The sequence below is a fragment of the Haemorhous mexicanus genome, chromosome 3 (assembly GCF_027477595.1).
Source record: "Haemorhous mexicanus isolate bHaeMex1 chromosome 3, bHaeMex1.pri, whole genome shotgun sequence".
Taxonomy (NCBI): Eukaryota; Metazoa; Chordata; class Aves; order Passeriformes; family Fringillidae; genus Haemorhous; species Haemorhous mexicanus.
This window is the reverse complement of record NC_082343.1, coordinates 71156627-71173844: the sequence shown is the minus strand read 5'-3', so window position 1 is coordinate 71173844 and position 17218 is coordinate 71156627. Positions and strand designations below refer to the sequence as shown.

At 44.5% G+C, this 17218-nt stretch overlaps 2 protein-coding genes across 3 annotated transcripts in view; one reads left to right on the top strand and one right to left on the bottom strand.

The window, feature by feature from the left end:
* The first annotated feature begins 1402 nt into the window (after window positions 1–1402).
* On the top strand, window positions 1403–12377 carry MFSD4B (major facilitator superfamily domain containing 4B). Its single transcript, XM_059842282.1, has 4 exons — window positions 1403–1798; window positions 1896–2064; window positions 4599–4715; window positions 7210–12377. The coding sequence occupies exons 1-4, from the start codon at window positions 1418–1420 to the stop codon at window positions 8457–8459; spliced, it is 1917 nt and encodes a 638-aa protein (XP_059698265.1). The 5' UTR covers window positions 1403–1417; the 3' UTR covers window positions 8460–12377.
* A 230-nt stretch (window positions 12378–12607) lies between these two features.
* Window positions 12608–17218, bottom strand: part of REV3L (REV3 like, DNA directed polymerase zeta catalytic subunit) — a 112756-nt gene continuing 108145 nt past the window's right edge. For both annotated transcript variants that reach the window (XM_059842280.1, XM_059842281.1), the window contains exons 31-32: window positions 16160–16369; window positions 12608–13775 (exon numbers count right to left, since the gene is read on the bottom strand). In XM_059842280.1, coding sequence (XP_059698263.1) covers window positions 13635–13775; window positions 16160–16369 — 351 coding nt within the window. In that variant the 3' untranslated portion in view covers window positions 12608–13634. The remainder of the gene's footprint in view (window positions 13776–16159; window positions 16370–17218) is intronic.

Here is a 17218-nt window from a genome sequence, read left to right as displayed (position 1 = left end):
AAAATAGTCTTTAATTTCCATTCTGGGGCTTAATACCAAACTTGCAGAAGCAGTTGCATTCACAAAAGGCCGGAGGAAAATTGAGGGAGGGAAGGAAACTGGTACAATAAGCTTGAGTGGTGTTTCAAAATAATTCTGATTTTGCTTCATGAACTGCCAGTGTAAGTGAGTGGGACCTTTAATCATTTACTGGCCTGCTACCAATTTCCCTTTGACTTACCTTGACTATCCTTACCTTTGCTCGACTTGCACTTCATGAAGCATGAAGCGTTTCCTCATTGACAGCTTCAGTAAATCCCAGAAATTCATTCACCTTTCCTTTGTAGTAGAGCCAACTATTTATTTTCTTTAATAAATATATCTATGATATGGGTGAAATATTCCCTTTTCACCTGGGGTTATTCCCTGGGCTGCTTGCAGTTCAAATTAAAAATTGAAAAAGGTGTCGAAAACCTTTGTAAGTGTCTGTGTGCTGTTGCCATTTGTACACTCAATGTACAAAGCCTCTTTGTAAGTGTGTAAAACAACAGTGAGGAGAAGCCTGGGGGAGGCATTTCAAACCAGGCAAAATACTAATATCTAGAAATGTAGTTTGAGTACTGTTATTTTATAGTTGAAATTATTATTTTATCTGGAATTGTCTCTACTGCTGGACGTATGAGCAGAAGCTCAGCAGTTTTCTGCAGACACCTCATGGTGCAGACTCTGCGCTCCTCCGAAGGTAGGAACGTGGGATCGATCAGGTTCACATATTATGTGGCAGCGTTACTTGTAGCAAGGAGGCGCTCTTTTTGTTTTTTTTTTTTTTTTTTTTTTTAAATGCCTCAATGCGCCCAGGCTATCCTGGACGGGAAGGGACTTGCAACATGCTTGCCAGTGCCAGGAGAAACGGAATGGGTTGCTCACTGTCCATGCACTATCCATCCCAGTATCTACTTGGTAGGAACAACTCGCAAAACAAAGCAGTGCGGTTTGGAATTAACTTTCGAGTTGTTTGTGACACTTGAACTTACCAAGTACGGTGAAACTCAGAGCTTTTCTTAGAGGGAGCAGCAGCTCCGTGCCAGACAGGGAGCACGCACTGAGATGTGTTGCACAGTCTGTGAGCTGCTCCACGTGAGCGATAGGAATTTATGTAGTTTTAATGCTTAAAACTTTTAATGTGTTAATACCTGTGCTTAGCAGACTCAGCAGCGCTCTCTCTCTCTCTCTCTCTCTCTCTCTCTTGAGAAGCTTTATCACCGTGCCATAACGCGGTCATTGTGGAAGGCAAAGACCGTTTATGATGGGTTGATTGAAAGGTCGAGCGCAGTTTGAGTGATAACACAGGTTAAAAATAAATGCTGGTTTATAAGGGCACTTCCTCGGGCACTGTGGCACGAACTTGCAGCGGTGTGGAGTGTCAGCTGCCCCGGCAATGTCGGTCCCCAGCGCCGAGCCCTGCTCCCCGGAGGAGCCCCCGGCGGAGATGGAAGCGGCGCTGCCGCCCCCCGGCTCCGAGCCCGCCGCTGCTCCCGCTCCTCCTCTCGCTCCTCCAGCCGCCGTGCGCGGGGCGGGGCCGCCGGAGCCGCGCTCCTCGGGCCCGGAGCGGCCCTCGGAGCCGGCGGCCGGAGCCATGGCCGAGGCCGATCGAGAGCTGCGCGTCCCCTTCATCGAGGCGGAGGAGACTGAGAATGAGACTGAGACGGAGGCGGCGGCGGGGGCGGCCGGCGGCGGATGGCGCTGCGGGCGCTGCGGGGACGGGGCCGCGCTGCGCTGGTGCATCTCCGGGACGCTCTGCGCCTCCTTCCTGGGGCTGGTGAGTGAATGAGTGAGCGAGGGCGGCACCGGGGCTGCGGGGGCGGTGCGGACCCTGCCGCGGGACGGGCGAGGTGACCCCGCACTCTCCCCTGCAGGGGATGAGCATCGCGGTGCTGGGTCCCACCTTCCCCACACTGGCCGCCAATGTCGGCAAGAACGTCAGCGACATCTACTACATCTTCGTGGGCCGGTCCTTGGGCTCCCTGGGCGGGTCGGTGGTCGGCGGGGTGCTCCTGGACTGCATGAACGCCACTCTGCTGCTCGGTGAGTGTGCCCCGCCGGACGGCGGCGTCGCCCTCTCGGACGCTGTCCGGGGCAACTTCTGCTTCTCCGCAGCGAGCGCAGCCCCAGAGGGAGATGCGGTGCCGAGTCCCGGGAGCGGGAGGGTCCGTGGGATGTGGTGCTGTTCTCCCAGATGCCCGCGGATGCCGCCATGTCGCCCTGTCTGGCTGGTGGCACCGCGTGTGCCGGGCACCGCCGCGCTGCAGCATCGCTGCCCAGAGCCCGGGCCCGCCGGGCACGGCCGCAGCGGGAACTGGGATTGAACGGGCATAATCTGCATGGATCGGCAAATCGCACTGAAAATGTTCGCACTGAAAAGAACAACTCGGCTTTTTTTTGTTTGCATCAAGTAATGTGCACAGTGTAGGTGCTCTTGGAACATAACAGGCTTCTGTAGCGACACACGCGGAACAGGAAGCTGTGTTTGGGCTGCCGTGTGTGCAGCAGAAACCTCCGGCTGTCTCGCTGAGGCCCATTTCCATGGGGGGAGCTTCCTCTTCCCTTAGCGCTCATCAGTCACGATCAGCTTCGTGTACTGGACGAAAGCCTGTGGCCTTTGACTGGAGGGCTGTAGCCAAATTTTAACTTATTTACAGTGGGAAACATTAATTACTGTTTGTAATGGTGGAAACATTTAAACTGTGGGTACCACAGCTGATGACTTTAGTTTTCTGGACCTGTGGAAACTTCCTCCTGTAGGAGCACTGGACCGGCTTTGTCCAGGCAGAGCGAGGCTGCTCAGCCGGCAGGGATCCAGGAGCCACACTCAGCATCCAGAAAGGAGGGCCTCCTTTTAGAGTTGGAAATAGTGGAAGCCCTGTCTTTTTTACTTTCAAGTGCCTTTGTGCTCTAAATTAGGGATTAAAATGTGATTAAAATGTAAAGGGCTCACTCTTCTTCCCCTTAGTTCAGGGAACTGTGCCTCCCATAAGGACCATGCTGTAATCATATGGTCAGTTCAGGTAAGATCCCTTTTCCCATTGCTAGTGTTTGCAGTTGTGGGATGGGTTTCCTTTAACCCCCTCCTTGTGCACCTGACCAAGTCAGACTTTGCCTTCTGTAATGGAGTCAGTGCACACACCTGCAGAAACCTAGGTGAACTTGAAATAGTTTAGTATTTCCTTCTTTCCCCGAGAATAGCTGTCTGTTAACAATGCTTGGGAAATGATGGATCTCCTCATCCTTTCCGGTTTGGTAGTGCTTATGGCAAGACCACAATTTGAACTACTGAACCTGTTCTCATTTTAATCATCTGAAGGCTGCCTGTAAGAGATTTTGGTTTGTGTAGTTTTGCCTCCCATCTTTCAACTGCCAGAACTCGGCTACAGAGAAAAACTATACAGAGGAAAAATTGAAAACATCTTCTGTGTTTGTCAAGGAAATTTTAAGTGCTGGTTATCAGGCATAGATCTGAAGTGGATAACTGAGCCCTTGCTGAGAAGTTACTTTTCAGGTTTGAGTGTGGCACCTGAGGACCTGCGCTTAGTATTCCCAATCTCGTGTTTTGCTTCATGCAGCTCAGCATGCACACCACCTTAAAAATGTTTTGAGGCATGTATTCCAAATATCTTGCAAGGTCTTTAGGGTTCTGGACATTGTTGCTGGTTTTTTTTTTGGAATCAACCTAAATTCTTAAATACATCGGGCCTCATTGTTGTTTTTAGTATCTGCTGCATCTATGATCATGTATTGATTTAAAAAAGAATAGCGACAGCTGAGCTGGTACAAGCTTTCTAAGAACCTAATACTTGCTGTTCAAGATATTAATTGCAGGTTGTTTTATTATGGAGGCAATTATAAGCAGAGAATTGAACTGCTGAACCTCCTCCCAAATGGTAATAAAAGCAATTTCCATCTGCTAAAAATATTCTTTGAAATGGCATGTTGCAAGTGTAGCCAATAATGGCAAAACAAATACAGGTAATGAGTTGCTGCAAAATTTATTTATGAGAAATTTTGTAGTTCTGTCTAAAACCCCAGAAAAATCCCTTGGAACACATCCCTCATGTGAGAACAAAATAGAAATAAAAGTCAGCATCTTTATATGAAGATCACTTGGTGGACAAGGTACAATTACTTTATAGGATCTTTAAGAGCTTAGTTATTTGGGTTCTTTCAAAAATGGAGCCAGATTAAATGTTGTGCAGTTCTCAGAGGACAGGCTTGACACTGTTCAAACCCCTGTTTTGCTGGTTTCACACTGAAGTTGCATTTCTAAATCAGAAGTTTGCAGAAGACTTCTTAGTGTCCTAGCAGGAGCTACTCCTCTCTTTGCTTTAGCCAGAGAAGTTTGTCATGCAGGGTTTATATCCTGATGAAACTCCTCTTTTTTCAACTAAAAAATACTGAACTTTCCAGCTGTGGATGCCAATCACAGATTGAGGTATTTACATTGCATCGCTTATTAGGATTATCTGTAACTGTAAGAATCATGAATTTATTTGTATTTCTTGTTCTTCTGTGTTATCTAAATGGAAACTGTTGTATGTGAGTGTTTCGTTTTTTAACCTTTGCAGCCTTCTCCATGCTTGGAACAGCAGCTGGTCTTTATGTGATACCCTGGTGTAAGCAATCCCTGGTATTGACCATCTTGATGTCAGTTATTGGAGGTTCCATGGGAATTCTGGACACAGGTAGGGGACCCTGTGCTCTGACAGTTCTTTCAGCAAAAGAATTGGAAAGTTTAGCATACCAAAACAGTTGCTGGTTTTTCTTGTGATACATCTTGAATTAAAAGAGGGGAACTGTTTTACCTGGTTGTGGTTCTTGGATTAGTCTGGTCCTGAGGCTTCCAGTCAGTGAGTGAGTGAGTGAGTGAGTGAGACAGGCCTTCCTTTAGGGGTCGGTTCCTGGAGAAGATCAATTTGCATTTCAGTGGGCCATTACAGGCATAAAGAAAGTGCCCTGTGTTCTTTTAGCAACGTTTTCTTTAAATTGCTCATTTACAGGAAGCTGGTCAGGGTAAGCTAGTCCTGAGCAAAGCCTTGGTGTTTGGGATTCTTATGGCTGCTGTTGGCAGAGTTGCCCATCTGCAGCTGGGAGTTCACAGCACCATGGTGCCCATCTCCCTGAATTAAGGGATGTTTTCCACCTTTGGCCAGCCATGCTTAGGTGGCTGGGAATACAAATTTGTTCTGTTCCCCCAATTCTAAGTCATGTGCATCCTGCAAATGGCCTGGGCAAAAAAAATCCCAATCCAGCACTTTTGCTGGAAAGCTGTTCAAACCCAGTTTCTTAGCAGAGGATTATTATTGGAGGAAGATGATCTCGAGGATCTTTTCCAACCAAAATGCTTCTATGATCCTGAGATGTGTTGGTGAAGTTGCAGAGCAAGTATAGGTGTGGTCAGAAGGGTCAGTTTATACTGGAGGTGTGAAAAACGAGCTCTCACAAAAGGAGTCCCTGGGCACGGGTGGCTCAGGGATGGCTGGCTTTAGCAGGCAGTTTGCATCAGGAGGCAAGGCCACAGCAGAGGGTTTGAGCACGCTTAGAGATGCCTGGGAAATGCTGGCATACTTGCACATGGAGATGAGCAAATGCCCAAAGTGCATCAGTCAGCAGAGTGTTCTGGCATTGCTGTAGCACGTGGTGGTGAAGCAACACCGGGCAGCCACTCCTGGCACCTCTCCAGCAGCGTGTGCTGACTCTGCTGCCCTCCTGCTGGAGCCTGGGGATGCTTACTAACCAGCAAGGCACTACAGGAGCTGGTTGATCACCTTCAGGGCAGGGTTATTTCTGAGAAAGAGCTGACTCATGTGTTAGCTTAGCCATCCAAACAGCTCTGGAAGCATCCCAGCCAGGGCTTGGCTAGGGTGGCTTGGCTGGTTGGCAACAAAGAGGAATGATGGCTGCACGTGTGAAGTGTCTGCCTTAATTCTGTGGGGTTTGAGGGAGCTCTGCTAAGATGTAAAAGAGCATGGTACAGGATCCAGTAGTGAAGAGATGGTTTTGCACAGCACAGGTCATGTTAAATAAACTGAGTGCAGAGCTGTATTTGCTGCCTCTGCTAAGATTGTTATACATGGCACTTGGTTTAAAAATTCTTTGTATTGAAAAATCTTGTCAGCCAGTGGTAAAAATACCTTCAGTGGGTGTACTGCTTGGATCAGACTCAGAGCCAGGGAGACTCCCCATGCTGAGCAGGAGTAGCAGAAGAAACTCACAGCAAGGCAGTGAAGAAAAACTGAATTGATTTGGAAGAGTGCTGAATGACAAGGGCTGCTGTACTGCAGCACGGGAATTTGATTACTGTTTTGTTTTCCAGCATTTTTCTGAGGGACTACTTCAAAACACCTCTCTGTAATCTTATTTCCTTCCATTATTTTTGATCTAATGGTGTTGTAGTTTGGTGTTTACAGCAGTATCGATGTAAACCCTTCTGTTTCTGGAAAGTCATTTGAACACAGTGGGGTGGTGGGCCCAGCCCATCATTAGTAAGTGAATTGTTATTTTTCCTGGGATGTTGTTTAATGAATTTTAAATATTGTTTTTGTTCCTCTGATTCTTAGCATTGGGCATTGTTGCTTTTGATACTTAGAGAAATGAGAAGCAGTTAAATTTCCTTTTTAAAAAAGGCTGAAAAATGCTGCATATTGTCAAGGAGGGTAATTAGAACCACAGCATCATAGGGTCCCTAAGTGGGAAAATACCCTTAAGGTCATCAGGTCCAACCCTTAACCCAGCACTGCTGAGTCCAGCCCTAAACCATGTTCCTAATGCCACATCCACATGTCTTTTAAGTACCTCCAGGGATGGTGACTTAACTACTTCCCTGGGCAGCCTGTTCTAATGCTTAACAACCCTTTCCCATGAAAAAATCTTTCCTAACACCCCATCTAAACCTCCCCTGGCACAGTTATGTCTGTCCATTGCTGCTGGATTAAGCCACTGTGTGACTCTTTGTTTTGACTGCTCTGAATATGCTCCTAAAGCTCAAGTGATCACATGGATTTAAGGCAGAGTTTCAGTAAACTGCTGTTTTACACATTGTATTTGCTAAACCTGGCATTATTGTACATTGAATTAGCAATATAGGTTACGGTTTGTTTTGTTTTGTTGGTTTTTTATTTTCTTTTAAACAATATCTGGTCTCAGACTAAAATGAATGTTTTTCTCTCTGATCTGCAGGTGGCAATGTACTGGCACTGTATACCTGGGGATCAGAGGCTGGGCCACACTTGCAGGCTTTGCACTTCTGCTTTGCTGCTGGTGCGTTTTTGGCTCCTATGGTGGCTCAAATGGACTTGGGGAGTTCTACATCTGAGGAACTTGCAGGGGCTGAAAAGACAAACCAGTCTGTCCTCAGGTCTGTGCCGACAGCATCGGCTGCATCAACTACACCAGCACTGAATGACCATCGCAATGAGAGCTTTTTGTGGTCCTATATTTTCATAGGGACCTATATTCTCTTAGTTTTCATCTTATTTTTTGCTTTGTTTTTAAAGAGCAGCTCAACTAGAGACAAATCAAAGGCTTCTGCGCAGAAGGACAAGCTTGCCAAATACCACTGGCCTCTCGTTGGTCTCTTGTTCGTGTTCTTCTTGTTCTACGTGGGAGCTGAGGTCACTTATGGCTCCTATGTATACACTTACGCAATGGTCTTTGCTGAGATGAAGGAAAGCGAAGCAGCCACCTTGAACTCTGTCTTCTGGGGCACGTTTGCCGTGTGCAGAGGCGCGGCGATATTCGGCGCTGCTTTCCTGTCCCCTGCCACCATGATCGCGATGAGCCTCCTGTGCTCCGCTGCCTCCTCCACGGCCCTGGCCTTCTTCGCCCACTACCGGGCCGCGCTGTGGGTGGGCACAGCCGTCTACGGAGCGTCCATGGCCACCATCTTCCCCAGCGGCATCGCCTGGATCGAGCAGTACACGGTGGTGGAAGGGAAGACGGCCTCTCTGTTCGTGGTGGGCGCGGCGCTGGGCGAGATGTGCATCCCCGTGGCGGTGGGCTATCTCCAAGGCAGGTACCACCAGGTTCCTGTCGTTATGTACACTGCCTTTGCCACCTCCTTGGTGACAGTCCTGCTCTTCCCCGCCATGTACAAACTGGCCAACTGGCCCCAGCAGCGTGACTCGCAAGAAGCGAGTGACAGGGAGACCCGGAAAACTTTGTTGTGGAACTCGAGGCTCACTGAGGATGAGGAGGAGCACGAGAGAGAGTGGAATGATGCAGACTTTGAGGTAGTAGAAATGAATGACAAGCTGAAAAACTCTCTGACGGACACCTCCCATAGGATACCAGGGGACTCTCCAGTCGAAATCCCTCTCCAGCCCCATCTGGACAATGCATTGGGTGATCCTCCAGTGGTTGCTGATGGCTCCCCTGGGAGACAAAATGGGAGTGTTGACTGGGAGAAGAGTGAACAGAGTCAAAGCTGACTTTTTTTTTTAAATGGAAATGCAATTGAATTGTAGCTGTTGTCAAGTGGTTCAGGAATCCTTTCATAGTGGTGCAGAGCTCAGCATGCTCATTTTCCCAGTCCTTTCTCCTCTTTCATTTTCAGCCTGCAGGGATATGTATTGGAGTGGGAAGGTCGTCAGTGATGTGAGAGGGGCAACGTGATAAATGTTTGGCTATGCCAAAGCTGCTAAAACGTAAAAGATGTTTTCTAAATATGAGGCATGCATCCAAGGAAGAGATGCTGTAATAACTGGGAAAGAAGGGGACTGCTCAGACTACTCAGTTTTTTGAGGTGGGTGAAAGGTACAGGTCTGAGATGGTTTGTCACAAAATGGTTTCATGAGAGAGGAGAGACATCTGTTACCAATAATGCTGAACTTTCTTACCTTGAGAAGGAGGAATGTTTCTACTGTGTTTGAAAGTTGTGTGTGATCAAATCAGTTAAAATTTCTGGTGATGCCCAGCAGCTGCAAATTGAATAACCTTTTGGCAAACTACAGGAATTTTTGGTTCTGAGACAAAGACAAGAAAATAATGGGAATTATTTCTTAGGAGTGAAACCATGCCTTTGGGTCACTTAAAAGCAGTTTATGAGAAAGGGCACAAAATGGGCCATTGTTTACCTGCTCAAATGCATAACTCCAACCTACTAAACAATGTCAACAAATTAAATAATCTAAAGTACTTTTCTAATTTTAATTATGGCACTACTGCTGAAATCAACAAATGTACACAGAAGATGATAAAATTATCATGTAATTGTTGAATGGTTTGAGTTGGAAGGGACCTTTAAAGATCATCCAGTTCCAACCTGCTGCCATGGCAAGGATACCTTCCACTGAACCAGGTTGCTCAGAACTCTATCCAGACTGGCCTTGAAAACTTCCAGGGCTGGGGCATCCACAATTTCTCAGGGCAACCTGTTTCAGTGCCTCACCACTCTCACAGGAAAGATTTTTTCCCTGATACCTAATCTAAACCTACTTTCTTTCAGTTTGAAGCCATTCCCCCTTGTTCTATCACTACATGCTCTTGTAAAAAGCCCCACTCCACCTTTCTTGCTGGCTCCCTTCAGGTAAAAGAGATTGCTTAATATATGGTATTTTTAAGCCAGTTGTTTAAGGTAATCACAACTACTCTGGTTTCCTGTCCCAAGACTTAACAGGGTTATGTGTTACAATGAAGATTTGAGGAGAGGGAATTACCAATGAGACAATCCTTTCCAGTATGACTACTTGCCCCTGGCCAGTTGGCTTGGTGACATTTGGGTTTTTTCTTTGGGGGATGACATGGAGATGGACTCTCCCTAGTGGAGAAGCAGTGGTTTGTAGGTGAAGATTCATTGCTGCTAAGCAGGAAACCCTGGGCAGGTGCAGCCATGCCAGGGAGCCCTCCCAGTAAGAGGAAAAAAAGTAGCAGAAAATGGCAAAATCTGTCTCTGAATAGTAATCTTGCCTTTTGTCAGCTTGGAGCTCCAAATCAGTGAAGTATTTTTTAAAGTCTGTGTGATAAGAATGTACTCTTGTTTGGGGTTTTTAACTTTGCACTTCTATTAGTATTTTTCCTGCTAAGAGGTTTCATTTAGTAACAAAAGGGCTCTAGGTGTAACATAGCACAGAATGTTAGATGTTCCCTGGATTTCCAGCTCTGCTTTTGTTTCCTTTCTTGTCCTTCAAGTATGCAACCTAGGCTTGAATGGCTTTTTCTTTTCTTCTGGGAAGTTAATAAGAAGCCAGAATCAACTTGTAGTGAAAGTTTTTTTGTTAATGGCTCGCTATGTTGCACAGCCTCCCTCTCTTTCTGCTCCTGGCACTTAAATGCCACTGTGTGAATTAGATGGATTCCTTCTGTGGCATCTTTTTCCAGTGCAATGCATGAGCCTGCACTGTAGAATGCAGCCTTGTTTCACTTGTGGCACGAGGGTTCTGTTTGCTTCCAGGGATGGTAAATGCCAGCCCCAGCCCTGGCCTGGGCACAGGTGACAGGAGTGAGTCTGTGTGGCCCTGTCTGCTTTGCTGGTGTGACGTGGAAGCAAACAGTGTGGTAGGCAGAGAGAGGGGATGGAATGAGGGCAGCTGGAGCCTGCATTTCACCGTGTTTCCTCTTCCCGTTTTTCCTCCTGCACTCTGCTCTGTGTGTGTGGGAAGTAGGGGGTGTCAGCTGATGGTGAGGAGAAATCCCACTGGTGGAGGGGCAGGGAGAAGGTGCAGGGCACACAATGAAAGATACAGGAACTGCTCTGTGGCAGCTCCCCCTGGAGCTGCCATCCCCCTGGATTCACCTGTGTTGACATCGCTATAAAAAAGTTTCCCCATACCTGAAATCATGGTGCCAGAAGAAAATGATATTTAAAGAAAGATACTGGGAAACCAGGAAGATTCTAAACTCCCCCAATTTATATGCTAAGTTTTGATGAAATTCCAGATTGGAATGTCCTACATGTAAGACTGTTCTCAGGGATAGTTTACATGGATAGTTTACTTTATACCGTTTGCATAATCAAGTACTAAAAAACCCCAGAAAATGAAATCAAAGCTGCATTGGGAAATATGCTGTAATTTCTTAGAAGCTTATCAACTGTGTATATACAGACACTTCTTTGTGTTTCTGACCAGTGTTGTCCCAGCAAATGTAAAAATATTGCACAAAACAAAAGACTTTTTTTTTTCCTGCCTGTATTAATTCTTGTGTGAATAACTTCAATTCATCCCCATTTCCTCCTTAAAAAGCAGGAGGCCTGTGTAGTAGGGATGGAGCAATAGGCTGGAATGCCAAGGTAAGAGCAGCCTTTTCCCACAAGTAAAGGATCCAAAAAGCAGTGGCTGTAAGACAGTGGAAGCTGAAGAATTATCTATGTAGAATCACTTTCCACTGATGTGTGGAGACCTGCCTAAATTTAGAGTCATCTTAATGAGGACTTGGAGCCTTCAGTGTCTTAGTTCTGGTCTTAAACTTGAACGGGGATAGACAGACAGAAAGTGTTCTCCTTTTCCCCTAACCAGCCTGCTTTTAACAGCAGGGGCTGCCCTTGACTGAAAATGAAATGCTTGAAGCAATTTAAGTTTAAAACAAGACCTAGACTCTTCCAAGGATGAGTCCAGCTCATACCAATTCTAGGCACCCTCGATGGCCAAGGCTTAGCTCTCTGCTCTTGGGTTTTGGTGTTCCTCAAGGGTTGTTTTCACACAATGAATATTAGTTTTCTCATGTTCAAATTTCCTTTCATAGTAAATTGCTTCCTAGTATCTACAGCTGAAGGGAGGATCTATTTACAGTGCACATCTATTTTAAGTTACAGGTCCTCCAGAAAGCTCAAGTACTTACATGTTGGGGGTTGAAATTACTTGGAGCAACTGCCTTACATTACTAATGCCCTGCTTATGCTAGAAAAGCCATCCCTCTGTTGAGGACAAGAGCTTTAATCCATGAATTAGATACCTGAATTTGATAAGGATCCTATTTTTGTCCACAAACCCGGGAAGAGTTTGAAGATGAGTGCTCTGCTCCAGTGTGAAAGGTAACCTCTTGCAGCTAAGTGTCATTTAATACTTTATTTATCCTGAGGCACTGCCAAGTGCTGGCTGTACTACAAACACTCATTCCTGGCATTTGCACTTTTATTCTGTATGTGACCAATGCTTGAATGCAAGACCAGGCAAAGCTTTCTGCCTTGATGGTTTGTTTTTTTAGAGTTACTTTGCATACAAGTGCATTGCAATCTGTGGATCTTCTATTATAGATGTAATTGTTTTTATTCTGCTTGGTGTGGGTTTTACATTGTACTGTGTAATGTGACATTTAATAGACTGACTGGTGTCTTGACTGTAATAAATTCTTATCTGGAGAAGGCACTCAGGTTCTTTGATGTAAATAAAGTTTTCTTCTATTTTTTCAAACCTTCTCTAGACTTTTCCATTAGTCAGAAAAGGACCAAGTTTTAAATTTAAAACTGGAAATGTTTCTCTTCTGGTTTGGGGAAGGCCTCTGAGAACTTCAACTGATGTTTTAGATCCCAAAGTTTAAGCTGGATTCTTAACTTTGATATGAGCAGTCTTGTTTTTACATTATTGTGCATGCCAGAGAAGGAAACAATTTGAAGTAAATATTAAAAAAAAAACCCGTATCATTTTTTACCATATCATTTTATTCAACTTTAATATGGTTTCCATTATTAACTTCTAAAACAAAATGATTTCCAGTTTAGAAAACAATGCACTGACCACATAATTCCTTTTCCATTTTATACAGTTATACAAATATTCTAAATACACATTTTGTCAAGATGGTGGCAAATAAGATTTAACTGTACAGTACGTAAGGAAAGAAAATATTTTAAGCATATTTAGAAGCAATAGAAATGTCTATACAAAACAAGCAAAAATGGAATAAAATTTTATATTTAAAGTATTGCAACAGTCCCACAGGTTTGTAACAAAAATGTCTTTGCACAGTTCCTCACAATGCCCCATTAATAGCTAAAGCAAGACAGCAATTTTTAGAAAATAATGTTTCAAAATGCTACACATGGTACTACTGCTTGCACAGTCTGATCAAAATAACAATCTACTTGGAATCAAGCAAAACTTAGGAGGAGATATACCAACCAACTTTAAAATTATCTGTATAAAAGTCATTGCACATTATTTTACTCAGTTGTTTGAAAAGTAAAAAAGTGTATTTACAAAATATTTCGCAGACAAAATTATAAAGTGAATGGAGAATATATAAGTAACACGTCTTGATACTGACAGTTCAAGAACACACACGAATGGTTTTATCATTTCAAGAGGTTTTCAGTGCTCCTTCCTCCAGGAAGTAAACTTGACTTCTACTTTGAAATGGATTTACAAGATGTTACACAGAGCTATTTCAACATCAGCATTATAAAACAGTATGTTAGAAACATGAAAGGAAGAAGAAATTTTTACATCTTAAAAAGTGAACTATTCATAGATCAACAAATGGGTTGGGTTTTATTTTTTTCAATTTAGTTATGGTAAACGTTCATTATTCTTCAGACAATAAACCCAACAGTTAAAATGGAAATCCTGGACTAGGTGAGAATTGAAAAAGCACCATGCACAATAGTCTTAGTGTGGTAAACACTGAAGGAAAAAAAAAAATAGCACCTGGAATCCTGTAACACAGATCATTTAGAACTGGTCAAGCAGCTGGCGGAGATAGGGTGCCTTTGACAGTTCTCTGCTCACTCTGGAGAGCTTGAAAAGCACGGGGCAGTTGAGGGAGACACACTGGATCTGCCGATCGAAGCAGCCCGTGCAGTTCCTGCATATCTGCGTTACACGGGAAAAAGCCAAACAATGATTTTAAACAACACAAGCGAGGCATAAACCACTAGGGACTACTAAATCCTCAAGCCTCTATCAGGCACAGCCCTTCTGCACAGAGCTTCTCCCCAGCATGGAGGGACAGCAGCTCCCTTCCCTGCTTCAGCCTCTTGGGCTGCTGCCAGACAGCTCATTTGGCCGCTGGGGCTGGCAGCATCACCCACTGAACTGGGCAGAGAGCAGCAGCAGGACTCTACAGCTTGGGTTTCAATCCTGCTAATTAAGTTCTACTTGCGTGTAGTGGAACTTTTAAAAACAAGGTAAATAAGCTGACTGGGGTTAAGCAGGGCAGTATGTTCTATTTGTGGTAAACTTACTCTCTCTATGAAAGTCTCATAGTGAAAAAAGAAAGAACTCCTGTCCTGCAGTTATTCTCTGCAGAGAAAAGGGACTTGAAATAAATTAATCATTTCAAGATAAGTTTTAATTAGAATTTTACCTAGTCAGAGCCAATCCCAACACCGAAATACACAGGCCACAGAAGTTGCACTGCTCTTTTTGTTCAAGAAATTACTTGTTAATGCTACTTGAAAGTACTTTTAATGTGAGCTATCTGATGGAATAAAACAGCAGCAGGCAGAATTTTTGCAAAGGCAGACACCTTTAGGAAACTAAAGGCCCCTGCTTTTCTATTGTATTTTTAACCTTTGCAGCATTTGCCACATCCAGCAGTTTTCCCAAAACCTTAGAAATTTGCTTCCAACCACACCTGTGTTTTGTAACATTAAAATGTTACACAGTTTATCCTATCACTTGCATAGCCAGATCAACAAACCCAAATTGTATCCCTTTGCTTTTAAAACTAGTTATTTCCCTTCTTTCCACCTTCCACGGTGATGCCAGGCCTGCATCAGCACCAAATCCCTGCAGACTGACAATAGCTGGAGAGGGGCAGCCCCTCCTGGCCAAGTCCCACGGGTGGCACCTCAGAGGACACCAATCCCGTGACCGGAAGGAACAGGATTTAAACAGCTGGTTCCAGGTTTGTAACCTCAGAAGAACATCTATCCTAGTTCTTCTGAAAGAGGCTGGGGCTGGTTTAAATGTAAGGGACCAAACTAAGTAGTACTTGAGACAACTCCTAAGTTCAGTTTGTGTTGAGGGGAGAAGTCTATGGTTTTAACCTAGAGCATGTAATTTTTGAGTGCAGTTTAAAATAATGTACAGCTCAGTGCTTTATCAGTTTTCTGCTGGCTCCAGCATGTTTATAATCTCAAATGGTTAAAAATTTAAGCTGTGAAGGATATGTCAGCCTTCATATTAAAATAAGACAGATGCTCTTACAGAGACATCAAACACTGACTGGACCAGGATCCCAGGCCTTGCTGAGCTGTTTTGTGTTGCAGGGACAAGAGAATGTTCTAAACAAACTCACTGATCCTTCTGTGGGGCTGGACCAGCCTGCCAAGTTCTGCTTTATTTCAGAACAAGAGCAATGCAAAGGGTTCAAAGTACCACAGGAAAACAGCAGAACGTGCAATTCCTCATTTTTGCCATTCACAATGCAGATAAGGGCAAATATTACAAAATACAGCAAGAAGTGCACACCTTAGTAATGAAATATTTATGAAATGAATTACAGTGTATTTTTAGCAACCCCATGAGAACCTATCAAATCAATGCTTAGATTTAGGAACATTTATATCCCTGACATTCAGACAAGTCTTTAAAATGGTTCATGTGCTAGTGCTAAAAATAAATTTTAACTAAAATATTTATAAATTATAAAATATGACAGTATGAAAATTAGGTGAGGGTATGCATATGTTTCCACAAGGGGAGGCCCTGTGCTTTGCTGTAATATATTCATGAGCACAGTCAGCTACCCTCTTAATTGACTTCTAGCTCAAGGGGAAAAAGCAGCTTGGAAAATTCCTATTGAGAGGAAAGGTAACAAGAAAATCCCCAAGCTAAACCACATCCATGTTTTACATATAAATAAATAAATTTTCTGACCCAAAACATTTTTGTTTCTAGAATATCATCTATTATTTTAATGCAAAAAAGAATGAATCTTTTACACACTCACAGCTCTCTGTCATTATAAAAAGGGACCTACAAACCATATAAGGTACTCTTAAAAATCAGAAGAAAATGAGAAAAGCATCTTCTGTTCTGATCCCTTCCTTTGCCTTAGCTTTTCAAAAAGCCTAGGAGAGTAACAGCTGCTGTGCTGCCTCCAACAGCAATGGGTAAAGCAAACAAGCTGCAGCACATTTAACACCTGGACCATACTTCCCATTTCTGTTGGGAGTATTCAGTAACGCACTGCTTTGAAATTTCAGCCCCTGCCTTCTGCTGACAGACATCTGACAATGCTTTAATCGTACCTGGACCAGCTGCTCTTGTTTACGCTCCAACTCTCGGATTTCTTGGTTGAGAATCACTGCCACATGCTGTGGCTGGCTTCTGCATTTATTACAGATCCCATACTGGGTCAGTTCATCACACACAGGACAGTGTAAGGTCGTGAAATACTGGGAGATGGTGCCTTTGCGTCCTTCTAGCTCAGTGCGGGCAGCTGAGGCAGCCTTCTGAATCTGTCAAGAAAAATAATTAAGAGGTAATGAACTTCCAAGAGAGCAGCTTGAATTATTCCTAGATTACATAGTTGTGTTTTTTCCAAAGGAGTAAGAAAGTGCAAGATGGCCTGCAGGGCCTGGGCTCATGCACAAATTATGAACATGGATCACAGCACTCTGAAGAGTGCAGCACTGGCCCTGAAGTGATACACTGAACAGAGCCCTCCCCAACACCTATTTCACAGGGAATCTGTGACCAGAAAAATCCTTGGTCACACATCCTTAACTCCTGATCTCACCTCAAACTCTGTCTCCTGCAGCTGTTCCTTTTTTAGGTGCCGATCTGATTCACATCTAAATGTGCCCTGGCTGCAGCTCCAGTGGCTGCCTTCTGGATGCTGCCTGCCCTCGAGTGTCTGTGCCAGGCAGTCCTGTGCTTTGGTCCATGGCACTAGCTGATGCTCTGATTTTCTTGGACAAGGCTCCACCACTGGCCCATCACCCTGGGAAGTTTGTTCTCTGCACTTACTCCTGCTGCTGCATGACTTTTGCTTTGTGCTATCCTTCACTCTCCTGCTGCTCTGCTCCCTGTGACTTCCTCGCTGCTCCTTGGCCTGGCAGAAAGCCAGGGCTCTTTTTACCTTTTTAGAACAGCTTGTTGGAGATAATTAGGGTGACAGCCACGGTGCCATTGGAAAGGTAAAGAAAAGAAGAAGAACTGAAGTCAATCAAGGCTGTATTGGGAAATACAGCTATACTGCTAAATTGCAGTGGGAACATGATGTATTACTATGCTCCTGGAGTCTGTTCTGAGCAGAGTAACCAAACTACACAGATACATTGTCCTTCACCATCCCTTTTTGTCAG

Bases quoted from the DNA above. Each gene is read 5' to 3' on its own strand.
- MFSD4B (XM_059842282.1), top strand. From the start codon at position 1,418: ATGTCGGTCCCCAGCGCCGAGCCCTGCTCCCCGGAGGAGCCCCCGGCG. The intron at 2,065-4,598 runs GTGAGTGTGCCC...TAACCTTTGCAG, and splicing joins GAACGCCACTCTGCTGCTCG to CCTTCTCCATGCTTGGAACA. The intron at 4,716-7,209 runs GTAGGGGACCCT...TCTGATCTGCAG, and splicing joins CATGGGAATTCTGGACACAG to GTGGCAATGTACTGGCACTG.